This window comes from Barbus barbus (genome assembly GCF_936440315.1).
Source record: "Barbus barbus genome assembly, chromosome: 15".
In the NCBI taxonomy this organism is placed as follows: Eukaryota; Metazoa; Chordata; class Actinopteri; order Cypriniformes; family Cyprinidae; genus Barbus; species Barbus barbus.
The window spans coordinates 4,056,902-4,073,473 of record NC_136743.1 but is presented as its reverse complement, the minus strand read 5'-3'; the positions used below and the strand labels follow the sequence as shown (position 1 = coordinate 4,073,473).

General features: G+C 38.0%; 1 protein-coding gene across 1 annotated transcript; it reads right to left on the bottom strand.

Annotated features, from left to right (window-relative positions):
* Positions 1-1,453: 1,453 nt before the first annotated feature.
* LOC306880930 (polymeric immunoglobulin receptor-like) lies at positions 1,454-13,176 on the bottom strand (the record flags this gene model as incomplete). The annotated part of the gene is made up of 4 exons (XM_079434736.1): positions 1,454-1,686; positions 11,210-11,524; positions 12,643-12,960; positions 13,131-13,176. 4 exons carry the CDS (start codon positions 13,174-13,176, stop codon positions 1,454-1,456), a joined length of 912 nt encoding a protein of 303 aa, XP_079290862.1.
* Positions 13,177-16,572: the final 3,396 nt, after the last annotated feature.

Sequence of the window (16,572 nt, the reverse complement as noted above, 5' to 3'; positions counted from 1 at the left end):
AGACGAGGGACAACTTTGAACCTGTTCGTTTAAAACTGGAGCAGTGAATGTGCTGATCGGGAACTGGAAACAGCTTGAATGGCGCTTTATCAGGGCTGAGATGAGTCTATCCGTGTTTTCGGTGTTCATGACAGGAGTATATGTCGAAAATACAAGAAAACTAATCAAAGTGAATTCAAGACTTCCTCACCGGCAGACCTCAAGTGGTGAAAGTTGGCCAGTTCACCTCAAACTCCATCACCCTGAACGTAGGAGCCCCACAGGGCTGTGTCCTGAGTCCCCTGCTCTACTCCCCCTACATGCATGACTGCGTGTCCTCTCACAGCTCCACATCTATTATCAAATTTGCTGATGATACTGTGGTTCTGGGCCTCATCTCCAACAATATGAGTCCGCATACTTGGATGAGGTAGAGAGACTCACATCATGGTGCCAGGACAACTGTCTCTCTCTGAACGTGAGCAAAACTAAAGAGCTGATCATGGACTTTAGGAAGAGACAGCAGCAGCCCTACACTCCTCTTATGATCAGTGGGACCCCTGCGGAGAGCGTGAGTAGCTTCAAGTACCTCGGTGTAAACATCTCTGAGAACCTGACTTGGACTACACACATCCAAACACAGGTTAAGAAAGCCAGGCAAAGACTGTTCCATCTGCGACAGCTGAGGAAATTCAGGGTCTCATCAGCAATCCTGAAAACTTTCTATTCAGGGACCATAGAAAGTATATTGACTCAGTGCATCTCAGTGTGGTATGGAAACAGCTCCAATCAGGACTGCAAAGCACTACAGAGAGTTGTGCGCTTAGCTGAGCGCATCTCAGGGTCTGCTCTCCCCTCTCTGCAGGACATCTACCTCAAACGCTGCAAAAATAGAGCTGTAAAAATCATCAAGGACTCAAATCACCCTGGTAACCGTCTATTCACTCTGCTTCCATCTGGTAAGCGCTTCCATAGCCTGATGGCAAAAACTGAGAGACTTAGGAGGAGCTTCTTCCCCCAGGCCATCAGGCTCCTAAACTCTAACTCTGTGTCATAACATCACTTGACTCCATGTAAATATCAATATATCATATTTTTTTCTACCTCATATTGCTGCTATTTAAATACCCTGTACAACTTTTTTGCACATTCTTTTGCACATTCCTGTTATATTACTATTATGTCAACAACAAACTGACCTGCACATTTATATTTATATTTTTTTATCTTTTATTTTATTTTATTATTTTATTTTTTTCTACTTTTCTTTTCTTAATATTTGTATTCTATACTATTGCACTGTCCTTGGAGCAGACCTGACTTACATTTCACTGCTGGTTATACTCTGTATAATTGTGTATGTGAAGAATAAAAAAATTGAATCTTGTCTTTCTCTTTGTCTGGTTTTGCCTCAGTTACAGTGAGATGAACAGGATTCAGTACCTCTCCTACAGAGCAGAAGTACCAGCCAGAATCAGTCAGTCTCAGTCCAGTCATCAGTGAAGGATCTTCTCCCATCATCATCACTGATCTGGACTGATGAATTCTGGGATGTGTCAGTTGTCCCCACTGTGTAACAGCTCTGATCTTTAATTCTGCACCACTGTTTGGTTTTATTCTGATATCCAGAACTGTAGAAACACTGAACACTGATATCACCACCTTCACGTCCAGATACTCTGCTGCTCACCACAGACACATCAGGAGCTGAACACAGACAGCAAAAACTTAGAGTTAAATATTCTGTTAGATCTAAGCTGGAATCTACTGAATGATTAAAAACATATCATTAAATAATAATAAATAATAATAATTACAACAACAATGTACCACAAAAACATTCTTTACCTTTTTTAACAGTTACATACATATGTTTTCTGTCATCTGGTTCTGTATGAGAGCTGATCTGCACAGCGCACCAGTAATGTCCTGAGTCTGAGGACGTTGGATTGTTAAGTTTGACAGTAAAAATATTGTTGGCTGGATGATCAGTTATTGTCCATTTCCCTGTAGCATTTACATGAGCTGTAATTTGGCAAGAATGCCAAAAATAACCTTTACACCAATTTTTAAAGTTTGGTTTATACTGACTGTCATACAGACAAGGGATTGTAATGGTTCCTCCTTCTCTCACAGTTACATGATCTAATGTTTTCATACTCAAAGTTCCTGTAAACAACACACACACACACACCAGAAAATAACAGTTTTCATTTGCACTTTTGTGCAAACTCTTGCTTCCATTTTCACACAAAATGTATTTTACAAGTTCACACTTATATATAATCAGATTGAGCAAATAGTAAGCATATTTGGCATGCTGTCCGACGGATGGCTCAGAGCTCGGAATATAGCCCAACCCCAGAGAACTGCTCTATCCCCAAGCTGGGATAACAATAGTTATGAGTGAGGAGTTGGGGTGGACGAGTGATGCTGGAACTGTCGGGGGATATAGGGTAGAGTGGGGGAAAAGCTCCCCCCCAATGTTTTTGGGATGGCACAATAATGTGTTGTTCACTTGAAGAACGCAAGCTTCTAGAGGGCACATAAGTCTGAAGTAATGAATTTAGGTAAAGGGGTGCAGAGCCAGTGGTTGTTCTATAGGCAAACATTAATGCCTTGAATTTAATGCGAGCAGCTATTGGTAGCCAGTGCAAATTGATGAACAGAGGCGTGACGTGCGTTCTTTTCGGCTCATTAAAGATTAATCTTGCAGCGGCATTTTGGATTAATTGTAGAGGTTTAATAGAATTGGCTGGAAGACCTGCCAAGAGAGCACTGCAATAGTCAAGTCTGGACAGAAAAAGAGCCTGAACAAGGAGTTGTGTTGCATGTTCCGAGAGAAAGGGCCTGATCTTCTTAATATTGTATAATGCAAATCTGCAGGACCGGGCAGTTTTAGCAATGTGGTCTGAGAAATTCAGCTTATCAATCACAACTCCTAGGTTTCTGGCTGTTTTTGAAGGAGTTATGGTAGATGAGCCTAACTGGAAGGTGAGATTGTGATGAAGCGATGGGTTAGCTGAAACTACAAGCTGTTCTGTCTTAGCTAAGTTGAGTTGAAGGTGATGGTCCATCATCCAGCAAGAAATGTCTGTTAGACACGCTGAGATGCAAGCAGCTATCATCAGATCATCAGGATGGAATGAGAGGTAGAGTTGAGTGCCATCAACATAGCAGTGATATGAAAAGCCATGTTTCTGAATGACAGAACCTAGTGATGCCATGTAGACAGAAAAGAGAAGTGGTCCAAGAACTGAGCCCTGAGGCACCCCAGTAGCTAGATGTTGCAACTTGGATACCTCACCTCTCCAAGATACTAACAAGATATAAACCGATCAGCATTGTAAATTAAAATATGTTCAACATACTGCTTTCTGACTTTGCTGTGCATGTCTTCTTTAAAAAGTCAAATCAATAAAATACAGAAAGAAACAACAGCTGCCATACATGAGCTAGGAATAACAAAGTTTACAAAAACAAATATAAAACCTTGTTTTGATGGTAGAATGTATTTTCTGTCTTACCTGCGGTGTAAAGTAAAACACCAAAGAGAATCAGAGGACGAGCCATGTGACAGTCAGAGTGAGTAATTAGGAACTTGAACATGAAATGAACATTTCATTTCCTGACTCTGAGAATAATCATACAGGCCGCTCCTCTTTCTGTACTGATGTAATGAAAACTGAAGACAGCAGAGATTCACTGTCATATGTTGTCTGTCTGTCTGTTCTGTGCTCTTGTCTTGATTTAAACTTTTAGTTTGTAGCTTTGATTGCTTCCTGTTTTGTGTTTCCCCTTATTTGGCTTTTATTTGTCACACACAATTTGTTTTTCACACACAACCAAGTAAAACCCCAGAAACACCACCCTTTATTAGTATTAAAGAACTTAAATACCACCAAATAACAAATGTAAGGAGTGAAATAATTTCCTTATAAAATTCATTTGAAGCCAAAACTCAGGAACTCTCACAACACACATGCCATGCAACAAAACAATAAACTTTCTAAATGACAGGAAGATCTGGAAGAAAGACCATTTGCTCATCTGTCCCTTCACCCATCCATAGACCCCCTCCTATCCCCCTGGGCATATGGTCCAGGCCATTGAAAGTTGACATAGAAGTGTTAAGAACTCAAGTTGCCAGACTTACATACTGCATTTATTATATCTTAAGAATTCATTATCTTAACCCTTTAATGTTTGGTATCGTTCTAAATTGGTCTCAATTTCAGTAATTTATATTATGAGAAAGATTGAAAACTGTGATTGAAACTGATTTTTAGAACTGTGTTCTGCTGAGGAGGGGGTGTGTCCCCCTCAGGGTCTGTGAGAATGTTTATCTATCTCCAGCCAGGTGCGACCCTGCCCAGGTAGCCAGCATAAGTCGTGCCTAATGAAGTGAAGTGAAGTGACATAGTGCCAAGTATGGTGACCCATACTCGGAATTCGTGCTCCGCATTTTACCCATCCAACGTGCACACACAGCAGTGAACACACACACCGTGAACAAACACCCGGAGCAGTGGGCAGCCATTTATGCTGCGGCGCCCGGGGAGCAGTTGGGGGTTCGGTGCCTTGCTCAAGGGCACCTCAGTCGTGGTATTGAGGGTGGAGAGAGCGCTGGACATTCACTCCCACCACCTACAATCCCTGCCGGCCCGAGACTCGAACCCGCAACCTTTGGATTACGAGTCCGACTCTCTAACTATTAGGCCACAACTTCCCCAAATGGATAGAGAGTTGGACTTGTAACTGGAAGGTCATGGGTTTGAGTCTCAGGTCCGGCAAGGATTGTCGGTGGGGGGAGTGAATAACCAACACTCTCTCCACCTTCAATACCACGACTGAGGTGAGACCCTTGAGCAAGGCACCGAACCTCCCTGGACGCTGCAGCACAAATGGCTGCCCACTGCTCCGGGTGTATGTTCACTACTGTGTGTACACTTGGATGGGTTAAATGCAGAGCACAAATTCTGAGAAGCTTCCAAGCAGGTGTGAGTTGGAGCTGGTTGGAGATAAACTTGCAGAGCTGTGGCCCTCCAGGAAATGAGTTTGACACCACTGGTCTATAGTATTGCGACTGATCTCTTTTTTTTCTTCTTCAATCAGTGCAAAGAAATGCAAGTACTGGCAGCGCATCAGATGGAGAGATTGAAAAGTTCATCAAAAGATGGCTGCTGCTCACTTTGGACAGAGATGGGAGAGGAAAAGAGCGTGCCCGAAGGCAAACAAATTCTTCTAAAGGTATGTTCCAAATGTTAACATTTACCAGAGTTGCCATTCACGAGTTCACACTTACATATATTAGCACGAGTAAGGTAATGCGTGTTTGGCGAGTATGGTAATGGGTAGTTGGCGTGCTGTCCTGGTGAAGGGCTCCGAGCTCGGGAATTGCCCGAACCAGAGTGGTGAGAACTCTAGTGATACTTTAGAGTGGAGAAGGGGCGGTGGAGGGATGCTGATTAACCATCAAATGAATAGAGGTATGTCAGCTGTATTTATATCCGTGCATTGATTGACTTGAGTGCGTACCACTTGTGTTTAATTGGGCTATGTCACGAAACACTACGGGAGCACCGTGGAAAGAATAAGGGCTGGGTCCAAATGCAGGTAAGGATATATTTTAATAAACAAAAAGACCAACAAGCCAAAAAACAAAACAGTTTAAGGAATGGGATACACAAATCGGCAACACAGTGCATGTATCCTCAGAGATGAAACAACAACAACAATTAATTAAGCCAGACAGAGTAGCGCGAGTGTAGTGTATAAATAGTCCATGACAATGGGAAACAGCTGAGGGTATAATAAGTGACAGGTGTGTGGAGTTTGGGGAATGAAGTCTGGTGGTGAGGGGAAGAAATGCAGGGCCCGGACTCATGACATGCTAAGTATCTGACGTGCTCCTCCCGAACTTTGTTAATAAAACATAATTTCATGTTATCAGTCTGAGATTGTCTGAATAACCAACAGACATTGTCATTGTTATGCTGATGATACTCAACTATATATCTCAACAAGACCAGATGAAACTTCTAAACTATCTAAGCTAATAGATTGTGTAAAAAATGTAAAAGATTGGATGACCAATAATTTCCTCCTATAAATTCAGATAAGACAGAGATATTACTTATTGGACCAAAGAACAGTACAGAGAATCTCTTGGATTACAATTTGCAACTAGACGGATGTACTGTTACGTCCTCTAAAGTCAAAAATCTTATATTATATTAGACAGCAACTTGTCCTTTGAAAATCATATTTCCCATGTTACAAAAACAGCATTCTTCCATCTTAGAAACATTGCCAAGCTTCGAAACATGCTACCTGTTTCTGATGCAGAAAAGCTAGTTAATGCATTCATGACCTCTAGACTGGACTATTGTAATGCACTGCTACACTGGCCGATTCTGGTGCGTTATTCATCCCATGTCCATGCAGAGTCTGCAACCACAGCCGGGCCGAGTTACTTCTTCCGGCCTGCTGGATCTGGGCCATTATCAGGCCAAACCGTTTTGGCTACCTGGGTGGGTCACGAGAACCTAAAAAACCAAAAGGTCTTTTATGTTTTACAACTGATTTGAAGATTTCTTTGTTTCTAATCTGGGTATATAAGGGAAGCGACAAAACACTACTTTGGGATTCTGTAGCCAGAAAACCCCACACAGCACATGTGAGACTCTGGAGCTTTGCACTGGAACTCTCATACTGCTGTGTGTCTCTCTGCTCTCAGGTATGCATTTTGCTTTTTATTCAAAAGTGTAATTGTGTTAAAGGGGACCTATTATGCCCCTTTTTACAGGATGTAAAATAAATATCTGATGTCCCCAGAGCGTATATGTGAAATTTTAGCTCAGAATACCCCACAGATAAATTTTTATTGCTCCCGGAGAAGAGGGCGGAGCTTCAAGAGCTCAAGCTCTGGCATTAGCAGTGCTAGCCTTTACAAATAAACTTTCCACTATTAGTACAAGCCTGTTATTTTTACAGAAAACCTACTCTGTTTCAAAGTCTGTCATCTGATTATACTGTGCATAATAAATTTGCGTTTATGAATTAGACAGATGGGGAGCACGGCGGGATGAAAATAACAACATAGCTGGTCTCATGCGGTCACAAACTTTATAAGTCCCACTTCTGATTATGAGCTCGACAACTTCAAACGATCGACTCACATTGCTTTCATATGCAACTTTTAACCACCACATTCCTATTCACGATCATTCTGATTGCACTTGAAGGCAGCATCAGTGAAAACAGGCAGAGACAATGATAGCTTTAGCAATTAGCATTACAGAGTGCTCTTTAACAAAGGCAGTTTGGAAAACAAACGTGTGATACTTACGTTGTCTGGAGCTGACAGTTCACGCACGAAGCGTTGGTATTGATTCCTAAACATTTAGGGGACGTTACTGACTTTTTCCGGGATATTTCCTATGAAAATGAAATTTAACCACAGCTCCTCGGCTCAGATGTGGGAGATAATGGTGACTCCTATGTTCATTAGTGCATCCCAAAACAGACTTCCAAGCCTCTTTGACGCTGACATTGTATATATCCAGTAATGGCGGACTGCAGCTTCTCACTCAGGGCTGTGCTTATATGCTAATAGGGCACAGAGCATCACAAATGGGTTGGACTTTTTCCCCTCGGTGACGTGAACAGAGGGAGAATCTTAAACGGCTCGTTTGGAGAGACTTTTCATGATTTATTATTGGTTTTATATAAAAGAAATTAGTTGCTGGATTTTTAACATTATAGGCTGGTTGTCTTCACACACTGTAGCTGTACAACTGTGTTCACCTTATAAAAGTGATTTTTGCATAATAGGTCCCTTTTAAACACATTGTGCCTGTAGAGCACACTGTATATTTGTTTATGCTGCTACATGTGCACATAGGCTAGTTAAAAACTGACAATGACAATATCACACATGCGAGATGATTCTTGGACATTTCTAGACATCATAAAAGTTGCATATACTGTGTTAATAAATGTTGATATGGATTTATTGAACAGAAAAAGAAATACATAAAAATGATATCACTCATGTTTTATTTATTTTATTTTATTTTATTTATTTATTTAGTTTTGGGGGGGTGGGGTAAAATTGAGGTAAAATTGTCCACATGCACATATAGAAAAGATGGATAAAACATAAGGAAAGTGTGTAAGGTATAGGCTATAAACTATTTCATGCAGACATTTTTTTTTAATGTGCCATTGAAATGAATAAAATTAACATCTAATTTAATATCAAAAATAAAATTATTTAAAAAAAAATATTTCATTGCAACTGACAAAACTTATTGTGGCCATTTACTATGTAACCTTAAAAATTATATAGGCCTAACGTGGACTTAAAAGAAAGCGTGAGAAGAAGCATTACAGAATATTTCAAATCTTTCTAAAGTGTTGATTTGTTCATGAATTAATTCTGGAATATACCTGTAATATGCAAATGTACTTCAGAAATGTACTTCAAAACTATGTACAGTAAGGCTTGAATAGGCTAATTGATTTGGTTTTCACAGTATTGCCAACCAGCATATAATTAAAAAACACAGACTCACAGGTTTGAGTTGCATACGCTAAGCATTGAACATTCACACCGTCTAAACTGAAACTTTAGAGATAGATTTATTATCAATTTACAATTATTGACTTTCATTTTCGCATTGCTTCATTCAGAACTCACAGCCTTGGGAGTTTGTTTCACAGAGCTGTAGATCACTTCATTGTCTGAATTCAGTGATGATGAAGGCTGTGAATAAACAAGATCAGCTCTGAGAATCTCATTTCTGCATCACAACCCTTAGTGTGTCATTTCAGTGTCAGAAGTGTCAGATAATGGATATGCAAAAATAGTGATCATTTACAAACAAATTTCCCTTTTTAACTAGACAAACATACAATCCCTTCCAAAACTGCACATCACTTTTACAAAAATCTCAAGAGGAGACACTTACTGCTTTACGAAAGGTAATCACAGAACTGTAAATCACTGAATTTTCATCCACTGCAGCAGAAGACTGTGAATAAACACACATGACGATCATTCATTTGGAATCAGCATCTCAGTAAATGTATACAGACAGTTACACACATGTGGACTGATGACTTACAGTAGCATCTGCTGGACTGTTGGATGTCATTTGGTTTTCACACATTTAGATGGTACTGTTAGCTAATGAGTTTTGGGTGAATATTTTCTTCTCCAAAGACTTCTAAATTGCATCAATATATTAATAAAATCCTAAAATACTTACTGTATTTCTGGTGCTGTTAAAATGTCCTTCTCTAAGTTGACCCCTCTCTGTCAAGGTGAGATATGAAGATTAAATCCCATAATATTTTACACTATTAACATCCACGGAATCTTTCCATTCCACAAAAAATGTTATTTCTAGTGTTCTATACATTTTTATGTTCTTCACACTAAGAAAAAAAAAAAGGTTCTCTTAAGAACTGTTCACTGATAGGTTATTTGTGAAACCAAAATTAGACTTAATGGGTTTATGAATAAAATACATAAATACTCACCGGGCTTCTTTCTCAGCCTCCATGTTACTATGGCAACAAGAGTAACAATCAGTAACAGCATAAACATCGTAATCAAACATGTGACCAGAATCACATCAGACCTGTAGTGATGAAGAGACATATTTGTTTTTATCATACAATAACAGCAGGTTAATCTTGTAAAGCTTTGTTTGTAATTAAGAGATATGGGGCCTCATTTATAAATGCGTGCATAGGCTACACTCAGATTTGATTTGAGTGTGCGTATGCTTAAATCCACGTCAACTCTCATATTTGTAAAAACTGTCTTTGACGTGGAAAAGTGCTTAGAGTCACGTCAGGGTCTGAGCAGACGTATGCACTTTTTCTTGTTTGAGTACTGCAGGTTTTTGAAAACGTAGCTATGCTCAGCACACTGTTCTAAATGAAAGAATTTGGATGATGACTGGTGATCTTTTTCATGTTAATGGCATTCATTCATGAAACCATTCATTTGCACGCAAGTTCAAGATCATTTGCGATTCATAGATTTCACATCTGAAAGAGAAGCGTGGCTACGTGCGTTTTCTGTATACATTCATTTTATGAATCACCCTTATGCATATTTGAGAGATTATCGTAAAATCAATTTCAGAATGGTCTCTGTGCAACATTTTATAAATGAGGCCCATCATTTCAAGCAAATGCACATACTTGTTTTGCTCATCCGTGCTGCTGCTGTGTATTTCATTATTAACAGTCTCTGGGGCTGCTGTTGGACATGGATGGGTTTCAGCTCTGCAATTAAAAATAACATTAGCCTACTATGGTGCATGCAACAGTTTGGCAGTAGCTATGAATGACTCAATAAAAATGTTTACACTTACATGTCTGTCTCAGGTTTTGAATATGTAATCATAGCTCTTGGAAATAGCAGAAATGGAGAAACAAGTTTCTTAGTTTGAACATAATGTTATCATTATAGCTGTTTGTTATGGAAGCCTTTTTCCAAAAAAATACAATCTTTGGCAAATCAGAATTCTGACATAAAAAGTAGAACTTTTTATCTTGAAACTTTGATTTAATTGTATAATTGTCATTTCTAATCTCAAAGTTATGACTTACGTTTGTCATAACGTTAATTTCAACAATTGTTTTTTGTCAAATTTAGATTTTAGTTTAGATTTAGATTTTCAGTTTTATCTTATAATGTGGACTTTTTACAATGACTTCTCATCTAATAATTTTGACATTTATATCATAATTATGATAAACATGATTTATTATGTGGCGGAAATGGGTTTCCATAGTATATGGTGCATCCAGAGTATTTAATGTTGCCTTTCATGGTTTTTCGGATAAATCAATTATTTTATAAATGTCATATCTTAATTAGCTATTAAACACATTATTACTCCTGAGCAGTCTGAAAGACATTCAGTCTGATAAACTGTGTAATAGTCCCTTACTATTTATTTTTCATTTGCGCCTGCAAAAAAATGTACAACCCCTTTTGTGATGTGACATTTAAATGTTCTGGCTAGAAAAGTATTTGGATGTGACTGTTTGTCAAGTTTACACCTACATGTCTGTCTCAAAGTCAGATGGTGCAGCTGCTGGAATAGTTGTAAACGCTTGAAAAGAGACAACAAATATGTTAGTTTTCATAACATTTTATAGGCATTAAGAATTTCACCATGGCTAAACTGGTTTGTGATTTTACCTTGTTTGGGTTCAGTGACTGTGAGGTGAACAGGAACCTGTAGATCTCCTACAGAACAGCAGTACCAGCCAGAATCAGTCAGTCTCAGTCCAGTCATCAGCACAGTGAAGGACCTTCCCCCATCATCATCATCACTGATCTGGACTGATGAATTCTGGGATGTGTTAGTCCTCCCCACTGTGTAACAGCTCTGATCTTTATATCTGCACCACTGTTTGACTTTATTCTTATGTCTATAACTGTAGAGACACTGAACACTGATATCACCACCTTCATGTCCAGATACACTGCTGTTCACCACAGACACATCAGGAGCTGAAGACAGAGAAAAAGGAAAGATAAGATTTTTAAATCAAAATACATTTCGTTTCTAAAATGTAAATATCATAAAATATGTACACAGCTGGGAACTCTTCATTTGAAGCCAGTACATTTTTAAAACAATTCTTGAACTCTGACCTTACGAAAATGAAACATATGGTTTTAATAAAAAAAAAAAAAAACACACACACACATAAAAACATAAATTGTTATAGTTAAACTAGCCATGCTTTTCCGAAACTAACCATAGTTTAACTACAGTATTTGTAGTAATTAATTTGTGGTAATTAATACAATACAAATTAAATTAAATTAATTAATTAAATAATACAAAAAATGCATCATTCATTCATTCAATACACACAAAAAGAAAAAAAAAATCATGGTTACAACCTTTTTACTATAATAAAAACCCAGCCTGATCTCACACACAAAACGTACATATTTATACGTAAATTAAAACGGTCCAATACGTATATACCTTTAAAAAGAGACGACTTGTTGTTTAAAAACCATGGTTAATTTTCGTAAGGGTTCCAGCTGGACGTGCATTGTCTCACCGATGAGCACGGAGCAGCCTACTAAAACACACTGAGGTTCAATTCGAAACAGTAGACCTCTATTTCAATTTGCCATTCTGATTTCAGCCAACGTCGCACTTGTACCACAAAACGCTTATTTAATCTGCACTCAGCGATCAGATGAATCCGACCCAGAACGAACGATTTGTACAGAGTTAAGAACAGAAAGATCTGATTCATTCTTGAACAACACACTGAACCATGCGCCACGGTTCTGTGATCCGATTCACTGCAAACCTCAATCGTTCAGAGGAATTATAATCTTAATTAGCGTTTATATTAGGTAACTGGAGAAAAATAATGATATCTCAGTAATTAAACACAATTATGGCCTCATCGGTTCACATTAAGCAAGTCATTGCCCTGTCAAGTTCTCCTTTTTTAGTTATTCTGTTTTTTTTTTTTTAGAAACAGAAATACATATCTAGGCTATCACACATAATCCAACAACCTTTTACATGATTTATAACATTACTTAGCTACATTAGCCTATTTATTACAATAATTTGGAATTTGGAAAGATATCCTTACCTGATTGTACCGTCAGATACAAATAATAACTGGCGTCTAGGGTGTTATAGTCACCGATCTCCACAGCACACCAGTAATATCCAGAGTCTGAAGTCTGCAGATTCTCCCATTGCACTGTAAAAATACTCTGGGCTGGATAATCAGTGAGGGAATATTTTCCTGTCTCATTTGCATAACTCAATATACTGCAAGAGCTCCAAACATACCCCCAACACCAATATTTGCGGTTTTCTTTATGTTTTGTATCATATAGACATGGAATAATTCCAGGTGTTCCAGATTTCACTCCGATATTCAGTGGATTAATTCCAGCTGCATCTGTAAACGAGATTAAATGTAAACGAAAACATCCATAAACTGCACATGTAGGCTACAAAACGTAAGAATTACAAGCTCAAGTTAAAACAATTTTAAAAATGCAAGTTTAACAAAACACCATGCAATAGTTTAATAACGCTAATTATAAGAGAGAATTGTAAGTGTTTTACCTGAGATGTGAAGTAAAATCCCAGGGAGAATCAGAGGGTAAATCATGTCTATAGCAGAGTGCATGTGCATGAGAGGATCTGGTCAGGTCTTGCAGTGACTCTGTTTCCTCATGTTTCAGAGGAAGAGCAGAAATATCACATAAGCAACAACAAGTGAGCAAATTTAGCCAGTTTGCAGCCAGCAACCTCACACTTACAATACATATTTTATGGGCTCTAATTTGATATGTTAACGATAATGACAGTATTGTAATTACTGTCGAAATGTTTTAAGAAATAATATATTAAGGCTGACCAGATGACTTTGTAGGGTTGCGACTGATTGAACGACATTTTTCTATATCAGCCACTAATTTATATGAACGCGATTAAAACACACAACGTGTCATGTTTAATTGTTAGGTTATTTTTTATTATTATTGTTTGTTCAATAATTTCCCCCTTTTTTTGCTGTTTTACAACATTCGTTTATTAATTTTTATAATATTTTTGAATTAAAACACTTTAAATAAAATGGGGTGGAGCTGAGGGAAAGGGTTCATGGGCGTTGGTATAAATGATTTTGAAAAAGCAAAATTTGATAAAAATAAATGTGTTCAAACTCTAAACTGTCCAAACATTTGTAGCATGAGATAAAAGAAAATTATATCAGAGTTTGAGAAAATAGTGCAATAGAGAAAATACTGACATTTTTAATATCTGATATATTCTCTCCTCTTAATCTATGTTGTGTGTTTGTTTAGTTACTAACAAGTAAACTGCAGTATATATTTTTTGTAAATGCAGTTATTCTGGTATTTTGATAAGACAATATCTGCTGTTTGATACCATGTTCGCCACTATTTTTTTCTTTTGATGCAGGTTCCATTTCTTCTCTGCATCTAAAAAAAAAATTATTTAAGCCTACAGTTCTGTGTTGCATTGTTCCTGTAATGAGCGTGCTGAACTTCTGAGCAAAAAAGAAAATAATGTGAGAATCTTCAGTGTGGGTGTTGGACAGAAATCAACCACAAAAACAGAAGAACAGAAGCGGTGCTTAAACATTCAAGCAGAAACACTGACTTCTGCTCCACTTACAGTGTTGTTCGCTGCTGATCAGTGTAGACCAGAGTGCAACAGCAGCAGGCTGATACAGACATACAGACCACAAAGTGTGTGATACACTTATACCGTATGAGCAAACCATCTTTGTTGACGGCATGCAAAAGCTGTGTATACTTAGAAAATAATAAGAAAAAGGACAAGGATAGGAACCTGAAACCAAGACACATAGAACTGCAAAATACTTTTATTTAATTTTAAATATGCTTGTTTGTGTTAATAAAAACAACATAACACTGTACAAGTAAACTTAGTGATTTTTACAGTGAAGAAATTAAATGGAGATAGTATAATACGAAAAAAAAGAAAAGAAAACAGTACAAAAATGTTGTGATGACAGTCCTGTTGATTTTGTTTCTCTTGGTCAGTAGGTCTGTTCTTGTGTTGTTCTCACTGTTGCTGTCAGTGTGGACCCACAGTGCTGTATATTGCGCCACCTGCTGGAGACTTCATCCCTTCACTCCCAGGAACATTATCAATAGTACTGTAGTAGATTATGTCCTTGTCGGGATTCTGTGGAGATAGGGATTGTATAATAAACATGATATAGAATTACACCTGAAATTTCATCACATCAGTGCATGTCTGATCTACTAACATCAGGGTTTTCATAATTTATGGTGCTGTATATGACAAGATCTTCAGGTTTAATGTAGATCTAAACCCAGTTCCTGGGGACCCACTATCCTGAAGAGTTTAGCTACAACCCTAATCAAACACATCTGAAGCGGCCAAACAAGCTTCTCAAGAATGCTTGAAAATTGCAGGCAGGTGTGCTGAAGCTGGTTGGAAATAAACTTTCCAGGAGAGTGGGTCCCCAGGAGCAGGGTTGAAGACCTCTGTTCTATAGATAATACTATAGTATGCCTAGTAAGAGCTTGATTAGCTGCTTCAGGTGTGTTTAATTAGGGTTGGAGCTAAACTCTGCAGAACACCGGCCCTGGACAGCGCTGTGCTAATCCCTCTATTAAAACCTTCTTATAACCTTAGTTTCCTGTTCACACTCACTGCATTTGGGGTATATATGACCCCAAAATTTAAAGAATGATTGTGAAAAAAATGTACATTTTTAATAATACATATAATATATTTTTTTTTGTTTACTTCTCATCTGTACAGTAATGCTGTGTTTTTGGATATACAAAGTACTTTTGTACCTATTTACCACACAATTCCTCAACTATACCATTAGCTTGCATGTAAAATATTATTTTTTTATGAAAAAAATACTTAAACAATGATCTAAATTAAATATAAGTTGTTTCTGGATATTGATCTAGGTGTTAGCTGTACAATTCTGCCATCTGTTGGTCAAAGACAAACCTTTAGGAATTAAAATTTAAGAAAGAAATTGTATTGTCCATAGATACCCAGAAGAGGGCAATAGAGATCCATTCATTTTACTGGATGTAGCCAACTGCTCATATTATAACTTTTGTGATAGATTTTGTGAATTTATACATGTATAAACATTATTAAAGACATTAAAAATAAATATTCTTTCAAATAGTAGAATTTTGGTCGTTTTTGAAGCGATTTGAAATGTCTGTTTTTACAAAATACCACAGAAATTGCCACATAAGAAACACCTAAAGGACAAGACTTAGAATCAGATTGTAGTTGAATATTATTTATTTTAATGAACCAAATGTCTCAAATGGCTCAGAGTCATCGCCCTCAGTGTCTTCCAGGCATGATTCAGTTTCACTTGAATCAAGCAGGCAATCTAAAGTCTCCAGGAGAGTGTAACGCTTTGCCATACTGACACAGAATGAACTGTGTGACACCAAAGACCCTCTTTTATACCTTTGGTGTGGGAACTATTTCTTTGTTTTCAAAATAAAGTTGCAGCTCTTAGATCTCAGAGTAAACTTTCTCAAAGTTGAACAGGTCAGTTGCCTTTCATCTCTCCCTTGCTCTCTCTGTCTGTCTGTGTGTGTGTGTGTGTGTGTGTGTGTGTGTGTGTGTGTGTGTGTGTGTGCGCGTGCGCATGTGTGTCTGTGTGTGTGTGTGTGTGCGCGTGCGCATGTGTGTGTGCATGTGTGTGTGCATTAGGTCTCACCCCTTTTATCTTTGTTCTGCATTTGTGGCTGATTTTATTTGGCTGTGGCAGTCATACCTGTCTGTGTGTGTGTGTGTGTGTGTGTGTGTGTGTTGAGTGAGCATGTCTTTTCTACATTGCATTTTTGCTCTAGTACCAGGCCTTCATTTCTGTGTGGAAATTTTCAGATTTATGCTGGAATTATTGATTTTATTTGTCAATTTCTAAAAAAAATGCTTTCAATTGGAGTCACACCTGTGTGTGTGTTTGTGTGCGTGAGCATGTGTGTGTGCAAGTGAT